Genomic DNA, 22,271 nt, shown 5'->3' with positions numbered 1-22,271 from the left:
TCAATTTCATCTAAAGTCTCTTTCCCTAGGTTATAAAAAATGCCACATGAGGGAGTGTCAAGAGTCTTGTAAAGTCAAACCACCTACTGCTTTTTCCCTGTCCGCAAGACCAATTACCCTGTCTTAGAGGGAGATCAGATTGGTTTGACACAGTTAGTTCCTAACAATCCATGTTCTCTCTAGCTACCTTTTTTTCTTGCAGGTGCTTACAAATTGTTTATTTTTCTCAGTACTTTTCCATGGGTTGAAGTTTAGTTGGCTGAACTATAATTTTGCAGATCTTTCCTGTTAAAGACAGCTATAACATTTGCTGCTCTGTCCTCTCAGATCAGCACTAACATCTTTAAGACTGTTTCAGATAGTGTGAGAGCATCTAACTCACCTAAATATAGTATTTTTCTTCCCTTGCCTAGGCTAAAATCTAGTTTTGCCAAAGATTCCCTTGGACAACAGATCCAGAGCCCAAAGGGCTGTCTGTTTCTGAAAGCTTCAGTCTGGAGTGATGTGGGCAGACCATTTCTGCAGCATTTAGAGGAGGCCAACCCTCCTAGTGGACCATTTCCCTAGGAGAAGGTTTTATAAAAGGAGATGTTCTGGGCTGGGAGCTCTCTGTAGATAAAATCCAGCTGCTAGTGAATTTTAATTTTATTTTTTTAAGATGCCCAGTGCTTGCATGGGTCTGAAATCTGGAAGATTTCAATCCACTTCTCAACTATTACCCCTTTGACTGAGTGGCAGTTTTTCAGTTTTGACCCAAAAAAAACCCTCCGTGGTACAATGTTTTTGTTTATTCATCCCTAGGGAAGTCAGATTACACTAAAACAGGCTAGATAAGTAATTTTCAGTATTATTAAAATGTAATGCAAAGTTTCTCACTTCGTTGTGTGTTTTATTATTCTGTGTGGGAGGCAGAAAAAGGAATTGCCATTTTTCCCCTTCTTAAACAGACCTGTATCAAGAATAATGTCATTAAAATTGTTCATGTGTATTCCACGCAAATCTGTCATCTTGAACATGATCAGATACCTTTCTCTGCTGTGCCATACAATTTGTTGTCTACTTAGCATCAGTCATTTCTGTGTGTTCAGGGAGCGTATTATATATAATTTGAGTATTACTAATGAATTGAGCTCCTTCTCTGAAGTCGGTTGTTCAGTTAAATATCAAAAGAGAAAAACTCATGCTCCTCAGAATTCAAGAAGTAGATTTAAATTACTCACTTCAAGCAAGGTCAAATAGACCTTTATCTTCCCCCTTTCTGAGAATGCAAAAAATAGCTATCACTTTTAGTACATTTTTACAGTCATTTTTGATCCAGATCAAGAATTAAAACGAAATAGTAAATAGCAGTAAATAACATGACATAAGTATAGTAAATAGCAGTCACCTGAGTGTATCAGGGCTATGTTACTGTATTATTAGGCTCTGAAAGGGCCATGGTGGACTACTAGAAGCCAGTTCAGAACTGTAAGTCCATCTTCACTCTGTAGAGAAACTGCCCTTTGAATGTGCTGGGATTTTTACGTAAAAATCAGTACCAGAAGCTGTCCTTCTTTTTCAGTCCAATATGAAAGCTTATTATAGGCAGAAATGATGAATGATCCTTTCCTTTCCCCTAGTGAACAACCAAAAACTATGCTGTTTTAAAAACAAAACAACACAAAAGTTCTAAAGCCAGATTCATGTGTTATGGTGTTTGTACCTACTAGACTCTTTTAGGTGTCTCTTACTTGACACAGTCCTGGTGTGAATGGGGCTCAGAAGTGTCACTGATTTAGGCTAAGACCGTTTATTGATTGAGAAGTAAGATTTCAATATTTTGGTTGTTTGCTAGAACTTATGTCATAAAACAAGTTATTCCCTTCTGTAGGAAAGGGATTTTCTCCCAGTTTATCTTCTCTTCCCCATTCACACTCTCCTTGGTCCTAGTCCTGCAGTATGAAGGAACTGAAACAATTCTGATTTATATGAGAATCCATGTAGGGTGTAAAAGTATGACTTCATGAGTCAGAAAACAGGTAAGAACTTATTCAATCAGAATGCTGCTGTCAGTGTCACAGATATTTTATCACCCATTTCAAACAAGTATTTATCTTCTAATTAGATTCAGTATATGGTTAAACTGAGGAAAAAAGTGGAAGGTCAGAATTCAGAAGAGCTCAGATTGCTCTTGCTGTAACACACTGTCACCTGAGCTAGGTCCTTGGTGTTTAATGCTCCTATGGGCTTTTTTCCCCAGAAGTAGATGGGTGAGATGGTACATTGGAAGTTTCCTGTTACTGCTTCATTTTCTAAATACCTATTTTTACATTTTTACATATAGCTCCATCAGCCCTCCCAGACGCAAGTGGGACAAGCAGCCTCACAGTCCAATCTCCTGCATTTGGCTCACAGTCAAGCATCTATGTCTCAAAGCCCAGTGCGTCAGGCTTCCTCTTCTTCCTCCTCATCCTCCTCCTCTTCAGCTTTGAGTGTTGGCCAGTTAGTCAGCAGTAAGTATTGCTCCCTGGCTCTCCTTAATTCTCCCCTGTCCTCCTCACTATTGAGTTTCCTGGTTTGCTTTCCCTCCTTTTTGTTTTTTCATATAGTAGATTTTATTTTGCTGAGTAGAGTGACTCTTGTCAGTGAAAACTGCTAAGTTGTGTCATGGAATGTGCTTAAAGTAAACATGCCTTGAGAAATTCAGTGCTTAAAATGGTCACAAAAATGGCAGCAGTTGTTAATTGACTTCTGAGGGCAATTCATGTAACTGAAATGTAGCTAATGCTCTTTGGAAATGAGAAATTTTTTAATTGTTCAGAATTTGGCAGGCAGACAGATCCTTCAACTTTGCTTATTTAGTGCAGCAAACCGTTTAATAGACTGTAGCACTACACAAATCTAGAGCAAGAGATCTTTCTTGCCAGGAAAATGTTGTGCAGTTTAAACAAGAAAGAACTGTAGCATGTGGAAGAGGAGAGAGAAGCACGCCACAGTGAAACACCCACGTTTCAGTGCTAGGATTATAAAAGCTGACCTCCTGAACAGCCCTTTCTTCCAGATCACATAGCTCTGAGTCCTGAGACCTTATCTGCATTAACTGTGGTCTTTACACAGCAAAACCAAGAGGTTAAAAGTGTACATCAGAAGCATTAACACTTTTTGCACATCTGCAAAAACCTGTGTGTATTGGATGACCTTGTTCAGCAATATTCCATGTACATATTTCAAGTAAACAAACACTGTAGCTCACACCGTATTGGTAATGTCAAATATATGACTGATACAAGCTTGTGAAGGGCTTGGAGAAACTCATGCAAGGGACGATGTGAAAACACCTTGGTTAGATTATTTCAGAGATTGTTTACATGAGGAAATTACTGGCAGAGCTATAGTGGTAAAATTATGCTGGTATAATTCCCAATGCGAATATTTTTACTCTGGAATAAAAATATCTGCATTGGCAACTGTAAGTATATAAAATATATAGATACAGATATAATTATACTGATATAAATGTACTGCTTCTGCTATTGCTCTGCCAGTAAGTTTTTTCATGTAGACAGACTTGTAGGAAGAAGACAAATAAGAGGCTTTGTGTTAAAAAATACATAGTTAACCCTTGTCTGTGTGGGAAAATTGAGTGAAATAGCTAGTACAGAACAAGCTACTTTTCAATGGCTAGTCCAGAACAGCCTCCCTTGTGGATATTCTTATCTTAAAAGTATTCTAGAATAACTATTGAGGAGTGCTCTACCCCACCATAGTTATTCCAGTCCATTTCCCTATGTGAGTAAACACCCTACACAATAAAAGCAACATGAAAGAAGCCCTTTCAAGTTTACAGTACAAATCCATCAAAAGTTAGGAGATGCTAGAAAACCAGTTGCTTGTTCAACTGTGTGCAGTTCCTCTTAGAACTTGTATTTTATGATAATAATGTGCAATGTGATTAAGAGCATGCAATCATGGTATTTTTCTCATCCTTCCTTCAGTGACTGAGAGGGGATTTGATCAATGACTATAAATATCTGAGGGGTGGGTGCACAGTAATAAGACAAGGAAAACTGGATACAAACTTGAACATAGGTTTCACCTCAACACAAGGAGAAACTTCTTTACAGTGAGGGTGACAGAGCACTGGAAGAGGTTGCCAGAGAGGTTGTGGAGCCTCCTTCTCTGGCGACTTTCAAAATCCATCCAGATGCATACCTGTGCAGACTACCCTAGGTGATCTTGCTTTTGGCAGGGGGGTTGGGCTCAATGATCCCAACCTCTAACATTCTGTGATTCCAAATGGAATTATTTTAAGGATGCATCAGAATTATTAATGCCATGGGTGGGGAATTGTCCCAGGGTTTATTCCCTACCTGATTTCACTAAACTGTTCCACAGTTTGGGTAACATCTGAGGAAGGGAGCCTGTAGAAGGGTGGAGTGTGGGTTTGCTTCAGGATGTGGAGGGCTGAGGAGCTAAAGATTTCTGTTTGCCACATAAATCCAGTGCAATGGCAAGCAAGTCACTTAAACCAGATTTTTCACAAGTGCTCCCTCAATATCCATCTTGAGACTCTGGACTTTAATTTACAGAAGAACTTGATACTCACAGTCACAATTTTAAGTGCACTTTCACTGTGGAACTGTATAAAGAACCATTTAAAGAGACAGTATTAAAAAATCCTCTCCTACTTGACCTAGGCTGGGTACCCAAAAATGCATTTTCACTTAATATCTTTCCCCTTCTCTGTGAATGAGAAGGGGAAGACCTTCATCTTGTAGAAACACAAGAAAATAAATTAAGATTTAAAAACCCAGAAATGCTCAAGAGGAAATGTCTTTGGTGAAGAGCTTGAATAGAGGTCTGGGGCCATACACTGAACAAGTGAAAAGGCACTGCAGCAATCAGTTCCTCCATAATGAAGCACAATTCATCTTCTGCCCTGGATGAGGCTGGGGTCTGGAGAAAAAGAACTGGTAATCTAGGGCTCTAAGACTATGCTACACTGCCTTGTGGGCTGCTGTAACTCCAGCATTTTGTAGCTTCTGAGTGTTTATTTGTGCAAGGAAATCCAAGGATGTTCTTTTAGCTTCATTTTTGTCTTGTTGCAAAAGCAGAATAGTAAAGTGTGGTGAGCTGATGTTTATATTCAGAGTTGGAAATGTGAGATCTTCTGACAGTTGAATGGATGGAAAATCTGACAGGTGTGTTATCGTTTTGTTGGTCCTGCTCTAAAATGAGTAAGACATGCTGGTCTCATGGATTCCGCTGAGAGCAGAGGAGTATGAGGCACAGGAATATCAATTTGGGAACTAATGAACATAGACTTTCTACTTGTTCCTCTCAGGCTGGATTCATTTCACCACTTGTCCTCTTTCAGTCCCATTACTTCCTCCACATAATTACCGATCTCTACACAATCTGTGCTCCTTTTGCCTCCATGCTTTTGCTCCTCTCACCTTCTCCCTGCAATCCATTATTTCCCCTCAGTCCATTACACTTCAATTCCTCTTCCCATTTCAGTTCCCCATCAGTTCCCAGTCAGTCTCTGTCCTCAGACCATACCTCCTGTCCCTTTTACTAGTGTGTTTATTTGTTAGTTTCTGTCCTCCTCTACCTTGTTTTATCACTAGTGCAGATTCTTTCCCCGTTTTCTTTCCTCTACCACAGCAATTACCACTCTGCACACTCAGGCTCTCTCTCCCTCCACTCCAAACTCAAATTTCTGCTCCTTAGTAGTCTTCAGGGTTTTTTTCCATAATTTATTTTTATTTAGAGTCAAGGTTAATTTTTGCCTCCTCTGCACCCAAATCAGAAGAGAGGCGAGTCAGTCTTTGCCTTTACTATTGTCCTGGCCCAAAGCAGGCAAGAGCCACAATCATTGAAGAGGGGCATTCTTTTCCATTCAGCCTTAGGCTCAAGCATCCCCAGCACAGACAAAGCCTTAAAGAAAATTTCACACAGATCTAGTAAATCTCTACTGAGTAGATATGATCTTTGGAGGCCCATCTGTTTGGAGCTGCTCAGAAGAACATTTTTACTTGGAACAGCAAGAAGCACATTACTGCCACAACAGCTATCCCCCAACAGCTATTAAGGCCATGCTTTAAGTTATAGGGAAACTGAGACTTCTTGAGAAGAGGTTATTACAATATATTCTTTTTAGGCAAGGTAGAACAATGTTTTTTATTCTCCACCTGAAATTTGTCTACAAGCAGAAGTAAAACAATCATCTTGATGATCCTTACTGGCTTGCAGCATATTTTAGAGAGCACATACTCAAACACAAACTAGAGCTAACACCACACACATAAACTGGCTGGAGCTGACATATAAGTGACAGTGTTCCAGGGCACAAGAGAGCTGCTTGCAGGTTTCTAGTAATTTTGAAAGGGCCTACAAGAATTAAGAAAACATGGTCAGTTTGTAAGGAAAGATCAAACCACCTGCACAATGAAACATGAAAAGGCAGGCAGGATCCTCAGCAGCCTTTTGCTGTCATTGATAATACCACAATTTTAGATTAAAGAAGTCTTTACTGATCTTCAAGAATTTGACAACTGTTTCATGTGATTAAAACTCCACATGCATACAACTGTGACTGCGCACAGGGAAATAAGTAGACACAAAGTCATTCCTGCTTTGCTCCTTTGCAGAATCCATTCAGCTTCTGGGTGCAGAACCCTGAAGGGCAGAAGCACTGCTTGTCAAGTCTATGTCCCATAATTGTACAAAGCTTTCTTAGTGTCCCAGCCTCCACACTAGCTAGCAGAGCTTTGTATGGGAGGCCTACAATTCAAATCTAGTGTCTGAAAATTTCCATTCAAAGTCTCTTAGTGGGATGATGCCTGCAATGGCTCAGAGGTTCTGAAATAACCAATATGATTGAGGACAGCCAGAAACAACTTGTAGCCTCCTAACCATCTCTTGGGTTGCAGGAATATTGTTGGTTCTTTTTCTTCTTTCTTTCCAAAGTTGCAGTCTAGTCCTCTAGCAGAGACCCTAGTTTGGTACCTTAGTAGAGATGTGCAATATTCCAGATTTTTTTGCCAAATATAGTAAAATTCATGTAAAACTAGGCATATTCACCACCTTATTATGTTAGTCAAATTGCAACATGATTTCAGTAATCATTTGGGGCAAGGTTCTTCACACTTACTGTAAAGAGAGTAAGTCTCAGTGAAATTACTAAAGTACTGTGAGAAAGGGATCAGAATTGGGATTTCATAACTGCAGTGTTCCATGTTCTTTGGGTTTATTCCTTTCACTTTTCATACTAGCAATATTTTCTTTATTATTTTACTTTTTTTTTCTTTAACATTTCCTAATGTTTAAAAAGGTGCATTTCCTCTATTTCCCTTTATAGTTTTTTATTTCATGTTCTGCTTCCCCACCCCTAGATTGTTCTTTGTAGCTTTTCCCTTTTGTCCCATCCTCACCCCTTCATCCCTCACCAGCAACAAGTGCCAGTTATTTTAAAGATATAAAAAATACTGTTGTTTCCAAAGAAAGGATGTTTTAAAAGAAGCTGTGCCTAAGCAAGTGCTCCAAGATTCACCTCTACAGTTCCTGTCCCTGCTGTATCATTTCTTCATATTGTTTCAGAATATTCTCTGCTCTCTTTCGTCTTCTTTATCTTCATTCAGTTCTACATCATTGTTCCTCCTTTTTTCCATCTCATTTTCTCTTCTCAGATTCATCCTCTGCTCATTTCTTTAACTTTCCCACCATATGTTCTCTTTGTGGAAATCAGTGGTTTCTCCTCATGCTCTGAGACTTGTGTCTCCATGAAGTTCATTTCTTCTCTCCAAACTCATTTTACTGTCATCTGTTAGTATCAAATTAAAATGCCTCCAACAAACAAATTATTCTTCTTTCTTTCCCCTGAGTTCTGATCTATTTCCCATTAACAATGTTTTGTCCTGCCTTTACCTAATTTATTTTCCTTTGGACTTTCTCTGCCAGATATTTTTCTTACTGTCTGACTGGGGAAATCATCCCCTCTATTCCCTCCCATGGTAGAACTCCGTACAACCGAAATTTGCTTTCTCCTTCAGGGTATACTGATTCCTCTGTAGCAACTCTTTCCCCTAACTATTAAAATCACAGCATATTTGCACTCACCAACAAACTCATGCAGAATTTTTAGAAGAATTAAAAAATGGGTGTAGGAAAAAAAAAATGTGTTCAGTGAAGAGGGAGAGCCTGTGGATTTTATTCTGCTCATCTATCTTCACCACTCACTGGGATACCTGGGGAATTTTAGCTGGCTGCTTTATGTGGGATATACGTGCGTATCCCCTAAAATGGTCCCAAGCAACTCTCACCTTTCTCTAGCACCCAGTAGTTTCATAAACACAGCAGCCATTGTTTGATCAAGCCATACTATCCACTGGGAGTCTTTAAATGCTCTTACTGTAGATCCCAACCACTGAATGAGATTGGTAGAAGTTATTTTCCTATTGGCACTCTGCTGCCTTCTCTAGGATATCCACTTAATTTAGAAAACACCAATTTATGTACAGCCTTCACTAAGCTCCTTTTCCTTCAAATGTGAAGTGCACTACACACTTAGTTGTTCTGAAAGCTCAGAGGTTATTAAAACAAAATCCATTATCTGTTTGAATATGTTTATGTATGTGTACGCATTAGCCCACAGAGTTCAATATTATGTATTGATGGCGTTTTAAAGGCAACAGAGTGAAACAGACTGGTGCTGTCATGTGATGATATCAATAGAGTGGTCTTCATAGTACTGTTAGAGTTTTATGGAGCTGACAGAAATCAAAGGACTAGTTCTATGGATTTCAGAGGGCTTTGAATCACACCTGAAGTAGAAGTGTTTCTGATTTTATACAAACACCATTTTCCCTAGAGTTCAGGGATACGAGTTTCCCATTTTTTGGTCCACCTCTGTTAGTACTTTCCTGCTCCTGAAGATGCTATGTAAGAATGAAGCCTCCTCAACAGATACTCTGCCATATATTACAATCTGCTCCCATATTCCTGAAGTGCATCACAGAGGTTTTTTTCTCATCTCAGGGAGAACTCAGCCTAATTGTCCCCTCATCCAAGACCCCTTATCAGGGAAGTTCTTTCCATGATACTCACTGTTACAACAATGCCATACCAGAAAGATCCCCTAGCAGGATCCAGCAGAACTTGGCAGAATTTCTCTATAATCATGCATGAGCTAATAACCCATCGGCATTCTTACCTCCTTTTTTATTCTTAACAGCAGCTGGGAAGGCTTACAGGTTCCAGTTGCCATAGTATTCACAACTTTGAAAGTTCTCTGGGAACACATGAATTGTCCTCTGTCATATCCTTAATAGCCTTAGTCAGAGGCCTTTAAGTGATGGAAGGAAAGAAGTGAGGAAGGTTACCACCTTAGGGCACATTACTCAAGGGAATTTCTGAGGCCATTATCATTTATGATATTTTGTACATTTATCAGTTGTTCATCAAAGAGTCAAAGGGCAGCTAAGCATCCAGCTCCTCTCCAGCTCTGAAAATCAGAACTGGTATGGTATATAGATTGTGTATGGGGCAAGTAGGAAAATTTCATACCTCTAAAGGCTTCTCTCATAGCACTGGCTGCTTAATAGCAAATAATATGCACCCTGGCTTCATACTGCAAAAGTACCTGTATGTTAACAGAGGTGACCCCAAGCACAGCACTGACAACAGGAGGGCTGAGTCTTAGTGTGGAGCACTTAGATTCAGCCTGTGCGCATGTTTTACCTGTATGCATAGCTCATATTGTCCCTGGCTGCACAGAGAGGTGTTTTTAAAATACTATTGCTATGTGTGCTTCTTACACTCAAGCTACAAATCAATATAGGCTAAATTTACATAGCAAAAAAAAACCCTCTTCCCTCTACTATTTGACTGGAAGACTTTTTTATGGGACATTTCCATCATAAGGGAATTTTACATGAGTTTTATACACCACTGAAAATAAAAGCTTTGTTACTGTGATGCTGACAATCCCTTAGCTATAGCAGTACTAGTGGGAGCCACTCTCATGTGGGGTTCAGAATAGTAATGTACTCCAGATCTGTCCTTGCACAACTGCTTGCATTTACAGAAATTGATAGGTTATTGTGCTGCAAACTTTTCACCTAAGAAGTCTGAGGAATGAGGTGAAGAACAATAGAGATATCTCACTGGGAGAATGGCTTCACTACACGCAGGATTGCACAACACTTTGAAATCTTCCGCCATCCCAGTCCCATGCTGTCTCTGACTTGGCAAACGCTTTCATTTAGCCAGGGATCAGTAGCTTGGGGGGGGAAAAGTTCCATTCTCCAGCTGTTGTGTCATTTCCCTTGATAAGTCCTAAATTGACCGAGTTATCCAGCACCAAAGGAGCTTTCCTGCGGTAGGCATGCTTTATTATGTGCCCTTTCAGGGACAAAGGCTTCTGTGTCAGTAAACTGCTATGGAGAGGAAGGACAGATTTATTCTCACAGCATCATAAGCATTATCTTCTGAGGGGCTAATGTAAAAGTAAGAAATGGTACACCATTACCATCCAAAACCTAATGGCTGATGGTGCTGCTCCTTGATCAGCCTGATGGGAGGCAGAATCAAAAGCTTGAAAGGCTGCTTCTCAGAAAGGCATGTTTTAAAAGATTATTTTAAAATTAAGGAGTCTTTAAATCCAGCATTTTGTCTGGGCTTGTTCATTTGCTGGGTTACTCTGAATGTTTGCCTGTCCGTTTTGGTTGGGTATTGTGCAAAAGGGAAGGAAGGTTTCTGGATCTCCTTATTTGGCATTAATTTTAGATAAAGCAGAAAGTACTGATTTCAAATTTTTAAAAAGGCATATATTTAGCCCTTCCCACAGACTGCAAATAAATAAATCAACACCAGCCTTCCTTCTAAGTGTGATAAGACACAGAAATGCCTTGTCAGCCTGGGGAAGATTTTGTGAGGCACAAAGGGCAGTGAGGCGGGACCCAGGCACCCCCTCACTCTGAGGCGAGTTGGCCATTTTCAGGACTCCAGCAGTAAAGTACGCCTTTGAAAATCTTCCACCAGCCCCTGGAAACACTACAGCCTAGTTAGTATCTTAGCCATCTGAACATTCCGAGCATGCTTCATAACACACCTGCCAAGGAAAGTCTGTTTCTGTTTGGGGAAAAAGAGAAAGGGATAAGTATTAAAAAAAAAAAAATGTCCTTCAACACCTTGACAACGAAAGCTGGCGTAGGCCTAGCCCACTCATATGTGATGCAGAGAACTGACACAATGAAAAATTATTTCAACAGATCCTCAGACAGCCACTGGAGAGGTGGATGGGGTGAATTTGGAAGAAATCCGAGAATTTGCCAAAGCTTTTAAAATCCGGCGCCTGTCCCTTGGCTTGACACAGACTCAAGTTGGCCAAGCCCTAAGCGCCACGGAAGGCCCAGCCTATAGCCAGTCTGCCATCTGCAGGTAACAAGTTACATCATCAGCTCTCCTCTCTGTTGTTAACAATTCTTCAGCTTATTGCAGAAAGCATACTTGTATTTGAGTCTTGTGTCTTTATTATTTAATCTGGGACTAAACTTAGAAAGCAATGTTGGTATCTGGCAGATAAAATGTTCTTATTGTGTAACTTTAGTCTTGTTTGTTTGTTTGTTTGTTTTTCTTCTCCTTTTTAAACAAGTGAGGAATAATGTTCCTGGTACTGAGACTTAATTCAGTAGACGAGCTGGAGACCCTGCTGATGCTGGATAAGCACCAGCTGACCCTCTTCATACTGTGCCATTTTCTACAGATAGGGTTACTGAACAAATATTTCATGGCTGCATCCCTGCTAAGTTAAAATCTGTATTACTGTGGTTAGCATTTCACATATAGGATGTTAATGATGATTTACCTAGGCAACGCAGAACGGAAAAAATTATCCTTCCTGCTACCTTTCAAACCAGCAGCTATTCTTCTTTTATCACCCAAATCTTTACTAAAAAAGCTGATAAGCCATGTATGCAAAGCAGAAGCAGGAATCTGCCCTAATCACAAGAAATGATAATACAGCCTTCACAGAGTAAAACAGTTAGAAGCAAATACCATGTACACGTGTATGTGTGTTACAGTAATCCCATGTTTATGCATGAGGTAACAAACACACTTAGGTAACAGCTTTTTCCTCTTGGGCAATGCCTTATAGTCCTTCTCCATCAGTGAAAGCCAAGAAACCAACTCTAAGCTCATTTAAGTGGATTTTGTTCTTGGTGATCCATGAAATGCTCTGTCTTTTTATCTGCTCTTTATACTTTTAATGTATTCCCCATAGAACGGAAGTGTACTTTTCCTGCAGTTTAAGACTAAGGTTATAAATAACATCAGTATGGGGTAGTGAGCTTGCAGCTCACATTTTGCTCAATGATTTTCCATAAAACCCATTGATTGTTGTTAAATACAAAAAGCTCCATAGGATCCTCTCACTTCTGTGGTCTCCCCTACTGTTTTTTCTTATAAGATACCTCCCTGTAGAAAATAACCTTTATTCAGTCTATACAAGGATACTACTGCTGGGAAATTTGTTTCAAGGCTTGTATATCGTTATACCAAACAACATGTACTGCAGTATCAACACTACCAAGCAGTGCCCATGATATGAATGCTATCGCTCCCTGGCGCTTGGGATTCATTTCACTCTTTTTTTCTTCCCTGTGGTTAGTTGGTAAAGAATGCCTAAAATGGGTGGAGTTTTTAGCAATTGCCAATTTGTTGGAGCCTTAACTTGCTGTTTACCATACTATACTTTAAAATTATAAACTGCAGTTTCCTTTGTTTTTGGCTAGATTGCTGTGTTCTCATTTCTTCCATCTAAATCACACCTGAGAAAAACCACTGGGGATGGTTTAAATTTTACTAAGACAAAGGATTCCCTACTATGGATTATCATGAAAACCCCAATAAAGACAGCATTGGAACATGGACATGGCTAACAAAAGCCCAAAACATGGAGACCTTTTAGAGAGGGCTGCTTAGAGGGGCAAAACACTCATGAGGGCAAAAACATGAGGGCAGGGTGCAGAAGTTGGTCCAAAATGCTTGCAAGGTTATAGACTGATATTTTTTAATTTCCTTTGACACACGCCCCCTTTGGGATGCAACATCCTGCTATGACTGTGCCTTTCTTAATTAAGCACCAAGACAAGCTGCTTCGGTGGCAGAATGCTGCTTCTTGGAAACAGTAGGTTTAACTTTTAAGGGCAAAACAGGAGTTTCAGTGCAAACTGCACGGTAATGGAAGGAGCAGTAAGGTAAGGAAGTTGAACAAGAAACATGGAAACAGAAGTAGAGTCTCCTGGTGACCTGGGCAGGTCATACCAGCAATTCAGCACCTTGCTGATATGCTCTGCATGCAAATAATGGCACTTTCTTAACTTGAGGTGATGTAGTCTAAAACATAGTGAAATACCAGTGGACACCAAGGAAAGCCACCTTACAATCAATGCTGCATTAGGATCCCAGGCACTAGTTAAAAGTTCCTTGGGGTTTTATCACTTAAAATCAGGAACAGGCTGCCCAGGGAGGTGGTGGAGTCACTGTCCCTAGAAGTGTTCAAAGAATATGTAGATGTGGCACTTTGGGACATGGTTTAGTGGCCATGGTGGTGTTGGTCAAAGGTTGGACTCAAGGTTCTTAGAGGTTTTTCCAACCAATACAATCCTATGATTCTATTCCTTCTCTTATTCTTTGTGAGAAATGCTTTGGTTCGTTCTTGCTGGAATGTTTTCTGCAACCTCCGCATGCTGAATAGAGGCACTGAAAATTGCCAAATCCTGTCACCAAGTTCCTTTACACATCATGATTAGCAGCAGTGGTGCTCCAGCACCAGTTGGGATGCAGGCTGCAGCAGTGCTGTGCAATAATGGTTGCCTTCCTACGATAAATACTGCAGTGTATGGGGTGGATGTAGGTGAAGTGGGGAGATACAAATGGGTGGCATCAGAGGACTTGGGTTAAGACTTTTTGAATGTGTAGCAAGAGAGGATGAACTGGGTAAATGAAAGAAACAAGTACTTATAAGACTTGAAACGTGAACTCAGCTCTTCTGCTTGTTTTTGAAAGGATTAAAGCTTTGTGTGGCTGCTTTTCCAGATGTTTTATAATACTTGTGAAATCTGGTTTGGCAAAAGACTTTTGATGGCAAAATGATATACAGAAGACCTCATTTACAGGAAATGATATCATTCTAGTACAGTTTGCAGAAATCCCACAATAAACCCAGCTTGGTGCCACAGCATATTAGTAGACTATTTTGCTGGGTTTCATCTGGAAAACATGAGTCTGTCTTTGCACATTGTGGGGGCAGTCAAGATAATTGCAAAGTGTCCAGCTGTTTCAGCTGAACACCAGCACAGCTATGGGAATCCTTTTGCGACCCAGAAAAGGGATATAGCGTTAACTTGCAAACAGTGAAAATTGCTGAAAAATGAAAGGAAAGGAAGCCTGATATTCAGAGGCTAGTAACTGCCATTGGTTTGGATTATTAGAGCTGTGGTGTTTGCACAATGTGGGATGGGAATGGAAACAAAAGGATTAACCACGGAGATGAGATGATAAAGAGCAATTGCCATTGATGTCATTTCCTGTAATTAGATTTAGCCTTAAGGGTTTTGAAGATTGTCAGAAATATTAAAACATTAATCATAACCTGTATTATTTAGTGCATTTAGAATTTTGTTGTAGTGTTTATTTTGTGTTGGCTTAAATATCTAGCGCTATATATATATATATATTTATAGATATACTTAACTGACAGTTTTCGTAATCCATTGTAAATTACCTCTGCCAGTCAATTAGTCAGGCAGGCAGGAAGTCCCACCCTGGCAGAGCATCAGTGTAAGACTCTTCTTTCTCAATTTTCCCTCAGACACACCATCCTGAGAAGCCACTTTTTCCTACCACAGGAAGCCCAAGAGAACACTATAGCTAGCAGTCTGACAGCCAAACTGAACCCTGGCCTTTTGTATCCTGCCAGGTTTGAAAAGCTGGACATCACCCCTAAAAGTGCCCAGAAGATAAAGCCGGTGCTTGAGCGGTGGATGGCTGAGGCTGAGGCCCGCCATCGAGCAGGTATGCAGAACCTTACCGAGTTTATCGGAAGTGAACCATCCAAAAAGCGCAAGCGGCGCACCTCATTCACACCACAGGCCCTTGAAATCTTGAATGCCCACTTTGAGAAGAACACACACCCCTCTGGGCAAGAAATGACAGAGATCGCAGAGAAACTGAACTATGACCGGGAAGTAGTTAGAGTTTGGTTCTGCAATAAGAGGCAAGCACTGAAGAACACAATTAAACGTTTGAAACAACACGAGCCTGCAACGGCAGTTCCTATGGAGCCTTTAACAGACTCTCTGGAAGAAAACTCCTAAAAAAACCCACAAAACAAAACAAAAACCAAACCACACACACACAACAAAACCAACCAACACACCAAACCCAGCACCAACGGAATCGTAACCATTCGAACTCTGTGAAAATACCTGTTCACCACCCTTGTAAGTAAAAGACTGAGAAAACTACAAGAAGGACAGAACAGTTTATAAATGTCCATGGGGTTTCCTATTAAAAGAAAAGAAAGAAACAAAAAATACACAACACTTTGTGTGTGTCGTAGAATTAGTTACCCCCACCCCAAAAAGAAAAAAGAAAAAAAAAAAAAAAAAGCCAGTTTTGTTTTGTTTTTTTTTTTAAATGGACTTAAATAAACCAAATAACTGCTTACTTTTTTTCCTGTATATTATGAAAATGTGAACACATTTTAAGGAAAAAAAACAAAAACAAAAAACCAAACAAAATAAAAAAGGGGAAAAAAAAAAAAAAAAGAAAAAAAATTTACTTTTATCTGTTTAAAAGCGAATACAAGCCTGCCACCTGGAGGAGTGATTGTAGCCTTTCAGGTATTAAGTGCTGATTCACTATGAAAACTATTAACCAAAGTCAGAAACATGGCATTGCAAACTCGATTGTTAGTCTACTCTTTTTCCGAGTGTAAAGTTGTGTTACGAATTTTTACATTTGTATTTTGCCACGAGGAAAACAGCAGGATCCATTGCTCTCGCCCTTGCTCGCACCCCCGCGAGGGAGTGCACAAACAGGTGTCAAAGCCATTCCATTGTGGTCACCTCCTTTTCCGTTAGCCAGCTGTTTTGTAATCTCCAAATGTTTGGGTGCCAAAAATAATTTATTTTTTCTTGTGATTTGTGGGGTTTGGTATTTTTCTTCTAAGGGTGTATGTCTTGGTTTGCATTTCTTAGGTTTTGGGGTTGGTTTTTCCTCCCTCCCCCCCCCCATTCTTTTTGCTGCCTTCCCCTTCTGAACTCCTTCCTCACCCCTGCCCCAAACCCACATAACCCAGTGCTGTTTGAAGATTTTGAAAAGTGAAATCTCAACACTTTTCTATTGCTATGCTGAAATGCAATAGAGGACAAAGAAGGATTAGGATTATATCTGATGAACTGTCAGCCCAAGATGAACATTGTGCTTATTGTCAGCTGCATAGCTTGGGATTTCTCTGTCCTTTGGCCATGAACCTGGAAAGGTGACCAAACCACATTTTGTGGCATAAACACAAACTGCACGCTTGGTTCAGTACTGCATCCATATTAGAGTTCTCTTTGAAGCAATTTCTCTCCAAAGTCTGCTAGCCAAAGAAATTCCTTGAGATTCTGATGAAAATAAACAGGCTGGGAAGTGATGAGGATGTTTGATCGTTACGTCACGATGGACTGTTTCAGTGGTAGTGTTTGTTCTCTCTGCCTCTTTTTTATGTCCTTCCAATACCAATGCTGACCCTGTTGACCTCTTCAGTAGAAGGATGTGTTTCTGCAGGTGTTTACTGTGACTGCTGTCTAGACTTAAGCAATCAGGATATATGGAAGCCCATTGAATACCCTTAGGGAATAGTAAGGTGGGTCACCTGCAGTATGTTTCAGGTGATTTATTTTCATGGAAAGAGAGTGTATCTCTTTGGCTTCCTTTTTGATTGGGCAAGCATTGTCCAAAATACTGTGGTCACTGAACCTACAAGTATACCAGAGCTCAGAGGGAGAGAAAGGTGTTGCAGGTTCTCTTAACAGGGTGAAGGTCACCTGCAATTTTCATCTTTTGCTGAGTTTAGCTCCAGTGTTTGCAGTTCAGCCCACTATGAGAGTAGAAGTTGCATCTTGATCAGGACTTTCCAAAAGATAACATTGGGGATTTGATTCAGCTCACTACAGAGGTGGTAAAGTAAAATTCTGCTGGTACAGCTAGCAATTACATTCACTGAGTTCAGGGGGGTTGTACTGGATTTTTGCTGGTCAGCCCAGAACTTTGAAAGATGTTCCCAAAGTGCTGGAGTCTTCAAATAACACTTCTCTGACAGAGCTTTCAAGAACTCAAAGCTGTATCCCAAATTTAGTGAAAGGAAGGAACTCTCATTGATTTCACTAGGCTTTGGATCTGGCCCTCACTATTTTATTAATGGGATTTGGCTTGTAGAATGGGGTATTTGTTGCATGGTTGGTGAAGTTTTAAGGCTTCAGAGACTGTCATCTGTGCCAGAAACTGCCTGTAAATGTGAGCACTCTCAAAGGTCAGGGTTGGGGAGTGCTGAGGATCCAGTACTCTGGGCTGGGCTCACATCCAGCAAATGCATTTTGGGCTTTAAGCCTCAGCAGTGTATGTTTAATGATATTTTCAGTATTGCTTTTATGAGAAGAAGAGTGAGAATTGTTATTGACTCTTTTCTGACTGTTGATATTTATACATCTGCCAAGGGAAAAAAGAACACCTCAATAAGCACAGGTAAATTGTGAGGGACCAAAATGATGCTTATCCAAGCTGAGGATGTGAAGTGAAGAGAGTCTCACAACATCTGCCCCTCTGGGTTTTCTTTTCCCAGCATAGATACCTATATCCACATATATAATCTATTATCTATGCCAAACAGCCCCCAACTTGTAGCTACAATTCAGTTTAGATAACAATCAGCAGACCACCCAGAAGCCTACAGGGAAGCAGAGATCCTATTTGCAAGTAGACACTCTTGAAGTCCAGAATGCTGCTAATTGTCCACTCATTAACACCACACAATCAATGACCTGTTCAGCCACCCTTGAGACCTCACACCTCACACACTCACTCATCCTCAACAGCCTGGGAACAAAACCATCAGCCATTCTTTGCCTGAAAACTAAAATTCCTATTCTCCCAGGGACCAATCTAAATTTTGTGAAGAAAAATCCCCCAAGAAGGAAAAAAGTTAACTAAAGAGTGTATGAAAGATACTAAATGTTTAAAAACATGCTGGCAGCAGTTACATTAAGCTCTCTTCTGTTCCAAAGTACATATCAGAAGGATAGAAGTAGGACAGTGAAAATGTAAGATAAATATAAATTGCCAGCTTGGAAGAAGAAGAAAAAAATGCTGTTCATCCCGGAGTCTTAAAACCATTCATGTGCTGTGATTTTTTTTACAGTTTTCTAATTTTTGTATTATGTTTTGTAAATTATTGATAAAGTGTTGTAATGCTTCTTATATTAATTTTTTTATAAACAAATTTTTGCTACGAGGCATAAATGGTGCCTGAACAGATTCTTAGAGAGATAAATTACATGTGAGTCATGCATCTTGGAGGGAGTGGGGGGAGGGGGCATAAATATTTTGGTTTAGTTTGTCACTGGCAACATTTCTTGCTTCAATTTGTTAACGGTTTTTGTGATTTGATTACCTTTTAATTTTGCATGTGACTAAAAGATAGACTGCTACCAGCAAATGAAACAAAAGCCTCTTCAGTCATATGTGAAGGTTTAATGGTTTTCCAATTTATTGATCACTGATTTTGTTTAATGGTTTTCCAATTTATTGATCACTGATTTTGTTTAATGTTTTTTCCAATTTATTGATTAATGATTTTGTTTAATGGTTTTCCAATTTATTGATCACTGATTTTTTTTTTTTAAATATACATGTATATATAAAAAATTGTTATTATTTGAATAATGGATCAAGGGTTCACTTACTGTTCTAATTTTGTCTTTTTATGTTTTTCACTCAAAAGATATTTTGGACAGTGAAGAAATCAAATGCATTCAAATGGTTCCAGTTTCTTTACATTATTACCACCAAAAAAAAAAAAAAAAAAAAAAAGGAAAGAAAAAGGAAAAAAAAAAGAAAAGAAAAAGTGGGGGGAAAAATAAAAAGAACAAAGAGAGAACAAGAAAGCAAAAAGGAGCTAGGAAGGAACAAGTAGAGGCGTATCAAAGAACTCAAGCTATAACCAAAAAGAAATATGTAAAATGCCTTTGCTCGTCTTCTCAATGCTGGACCAAAGCTCAATGTATGTAGGTATATGCACATTGTATAGATATGGCTAAATGTTGCTGACAATCTTGCAATACTAAACTGTTATAATTTTAAAAAGGAAAAAAAAAAAAAGAAAAAAAAAAAGAAAAAATAGAAATACAAAAAGAAAACTGTTCATCAGTGTTTTACCTCAGCACTCTACTTGTACCCAGTTATTGACCAACATTCAAATAAGAAGATAAGAGAGGAAATTGATTTCCATGTCAATGTTTGACTGTAAAATCTGTTTGGAAAACATTTTGTAATGAGCTTTTTGTCACGTGGTTTGCTTGTTTCCAACTTGAGATTATGTGGGGCACATTTGTTTATTTATTGTTAAAAGGTGATATTATTATTATTATTAATTATTATTATTATTATTACTATTATTATTATTATTTTTGTCCTATGTGCTATAATCTACAGAATGGTCACCAGGGTCACTTATGAAGCACTGCAAAGAGATCTGTTTTTCCATGCATGGAGCATGCAGCAGGAAAGATGGCAGTACAAAATGAACTGTTTGTAGTGTTCAAAAATACAAAATCATTACACAAGGAGTTGATGTGGTGGACTTGTGACCAAGAAACCAAACTGGATATTTAAAAGCTCCTTACTACTCTGACTTTGAAACCAAAGCTGATTTATCTGCACAGGTTGCTTAACATGATAAAAATAAAAATAAAAACTGACAAAAACTGTACTTAATCTAGAGCAATATCTGTATGGTCAGTAAAGCTGCACTTTGTGTATTTCTTAACAGCTTCAGATCTGTCACTTTTAATTTGTACCATAAAAAATAAAGAATTGTTTGACATGAAAGATAAGCTCCTTTCATGTGTTTGTCTTAAATCTCATGCATTATTCACATGATCAGAGCTCATGTAGTTTCACATCAGTTCAATGCAAAAATGCTTAAATGCTTGAAAGGAAGGACAGAAGAAAATCCACTTGCAGTGTGGAGCATCACTTGGTCTGCAAAACTGAACGCTGTTTCTTTACCCAGAGTGGGTATGTACACTGGTGATGTCTTATTTTCTCTACAGATATGCAGAGGATCTGCCTCGGGAATATCGTGGGATCACTCAGGTGAGTGTCTTTTATCCCCCAGGCCACGTGGAGCAAAGCACAGATGAACAAAAAGGCCAGAAATGGTGAACCTCCTGCTGCTTCCACAGCTCCCATAGCAACGCCCTGGTAAGTGCCCAAAGGGGAGTGTGGCAGCAAGATTGGGTCAGCCTTTCAGATGCTTTCTCTTGCATTTTTGCAGAGCTCACAAGGTTTATCCCTCATTTCTTTCTGCGATTCTGGTTCTAGGTAGCACAAATGCCTGCTCTTCCAGCCATTTGCATTGAGTCATATTGAGTTCTATCTAAATACACAATCCCAAAAAATGAGCAGGTTTTGAAAAATTAATTAGTTGTATTATAAAGTTGTTGTGGAAATCCAGCCTGGAAAAAAAGCTCTGACAATATTAGAACATTGTGTTTGTCACTTGGGGAACAGCAAAGCCTTTTCCCTTTGGTTTTGTTAAATATTGTTTCACATTTCCAATACACCATGTTAAATAACCAAAAACACAACAAAAATATATATCTATTTGCTTAGAAATTATGGGACCACCTGGGATATTTACTTATCCTGAATTTTTCCAGATTGGAATTTCCCTTTTCCATGCAATTTTAACTGTATTCTATGGGATACATAGACCAGTTATATTCACAGGAAAAGTAGATGAGCTCTTACATGCCCAAACCCTCCTTTGGTCTGAAGCAATGAATCCAAAGGGAAACAGAAGCTAAGAATAAAGAGAAAGAAGACACTGGGATACCATGATGATTTGAAGTCATAACTTCGTACTGCCTACACTGCCATTTCTTTGTGTGATGGGCTAAACCATCACCTGCTCACTTCAGCTCAAAAGCAGTGACTACAGGTTTTCACACATCACCTACACCCAGGGAGGGCCAACACCATTCATCCCCAGGAGGGATACCTTGGGACTGAGCTGTCTCTGCATCTACCCACGGCTAAGTAACTTCTCCACAGACTACCTCTTATGGTATGGATCAGAACAGCCTAGCATAATACAGACTGATTGAGGTGCTGAAATGACACCAGCTCCTCTAGGTATCATACCTCCACTCCATGGTATAACTGCTATACTTAAGCCCATATAATTCACCTACTAGGATATGAAGAATGACCCCTTGTGCTTTCATACCAGCTGCTGAAATCTGTTCATCCAATAGTGATAAAGCAGTAAGCAAACACTGGTTTGAGGCTTCTTCCCCCTACCCTAATTTAAAATGCAAAACTTCTTCCTTCTTGGATCATACTGTAGGTTTTTGGCTGCTTCATAGGCACATGATCCTACCTAGCCATTACTCTATGGCACATGAAATGATGACTTTGCAAATTCAATCAATTATGTTCCCATTGATCACTAAAGCTCAAAATAGTTCATGTCTTCAAGCTGCCAAGAGCTGGCTATAAGACTCTGAACCCCTTACTGACTGCTTAAAAATCAAATTTCAAGAGCTTGAGCATGACCATGCTTCAAAGCTCCACAACTGCAGCATTGCAGACAAAGAGCTTTAGAAGCTCATTTGGTCTCTTTTGTACTTCTTGGGGTGGGGGTGGAAACACCACAACACACAAACACCTGCAATATTCTTAAATTATAAACTCCTTTAAGACAGGTGCGAAGGAAGGAAAGTCAGCACTAAGGTCAGAGAATGACACAGGAGTTGTAGAAGACATGCTTTTGTAAGGCCTATTTCACTGTGCAGCTGCTTTATGACTGTTCACAGTCTAAATCTGTACCTAGGAGAACTCAGAGTATTAGCAGGGCTTTGGCAAGCAAAAAATCTCTTCCACTGACAAGCTTCAATTAAACAAGCACTCGGGAAGCAAAACAGACTTATCAAGAGGGAAGGGTCTCTTGGGGTTTG

General features: G+C 39.5%; 1 protein-coding gene across 7 annotated transcripts in view; it reads left to right on the top strand.

The window, feature by feature from the left end:
- POU6F2 (POU class 6 homeobox 2) overlaps positions 1-20,466 on the top strand; it is a 321,124-nt gene extending 300,658 nt beyond the window's left edge. For 5 of the 7 annotated variants that reach the window (XM_054160996.1, XM_054161000.1, XM_054161002.1 and 2 more), the window contains 3 exons: positions 2,324-2,492; positions 11,253-11,421; positions 14,858-15,391. In XM_054160996.1, coding sequence (XP_054016971.1) covers positions 2,324-2,492; positions 11,253-11,421; positions 14,858-15,362 — 843 coding nt within the window. In that variant the 3' untranslated portion in view covers positions 15,363-15,391. Of the gene's footprint in view, positions 1-2,323; positions 2,493-11,252; positions 11,422-14,857; positions 15,392-20,363 lie in introns of those variants that run through there. The other 2 variants (XM_054161003.1, XM_054161001.1) reach the window with 2 other exon arrangements.
- Positions 20,467-22,271: the final 1,805 nt, after the last annotated feature.

The sequence above is a fragment of the Dryobates pubescens genome, chromosome 4, assembly GCF_014839835.1.
Source record: "Dryobates pubescens isolate bDryPub1 chromosome 4, bDryPub1.pri, whole genome shotgun sequence".
NCBI classification, from domain to species: domain Eukaryota; kingdom Metazoa; phylum Chordata; class Aves; order Piciformes; family Picidae; genus Dryobates; species Dryobates pubescens.
The sequence above is the reverse complement of the archived record's forward strand: the minus strand, read 5'-3'. Positions and strand labels throughout refer to the sequence as shown.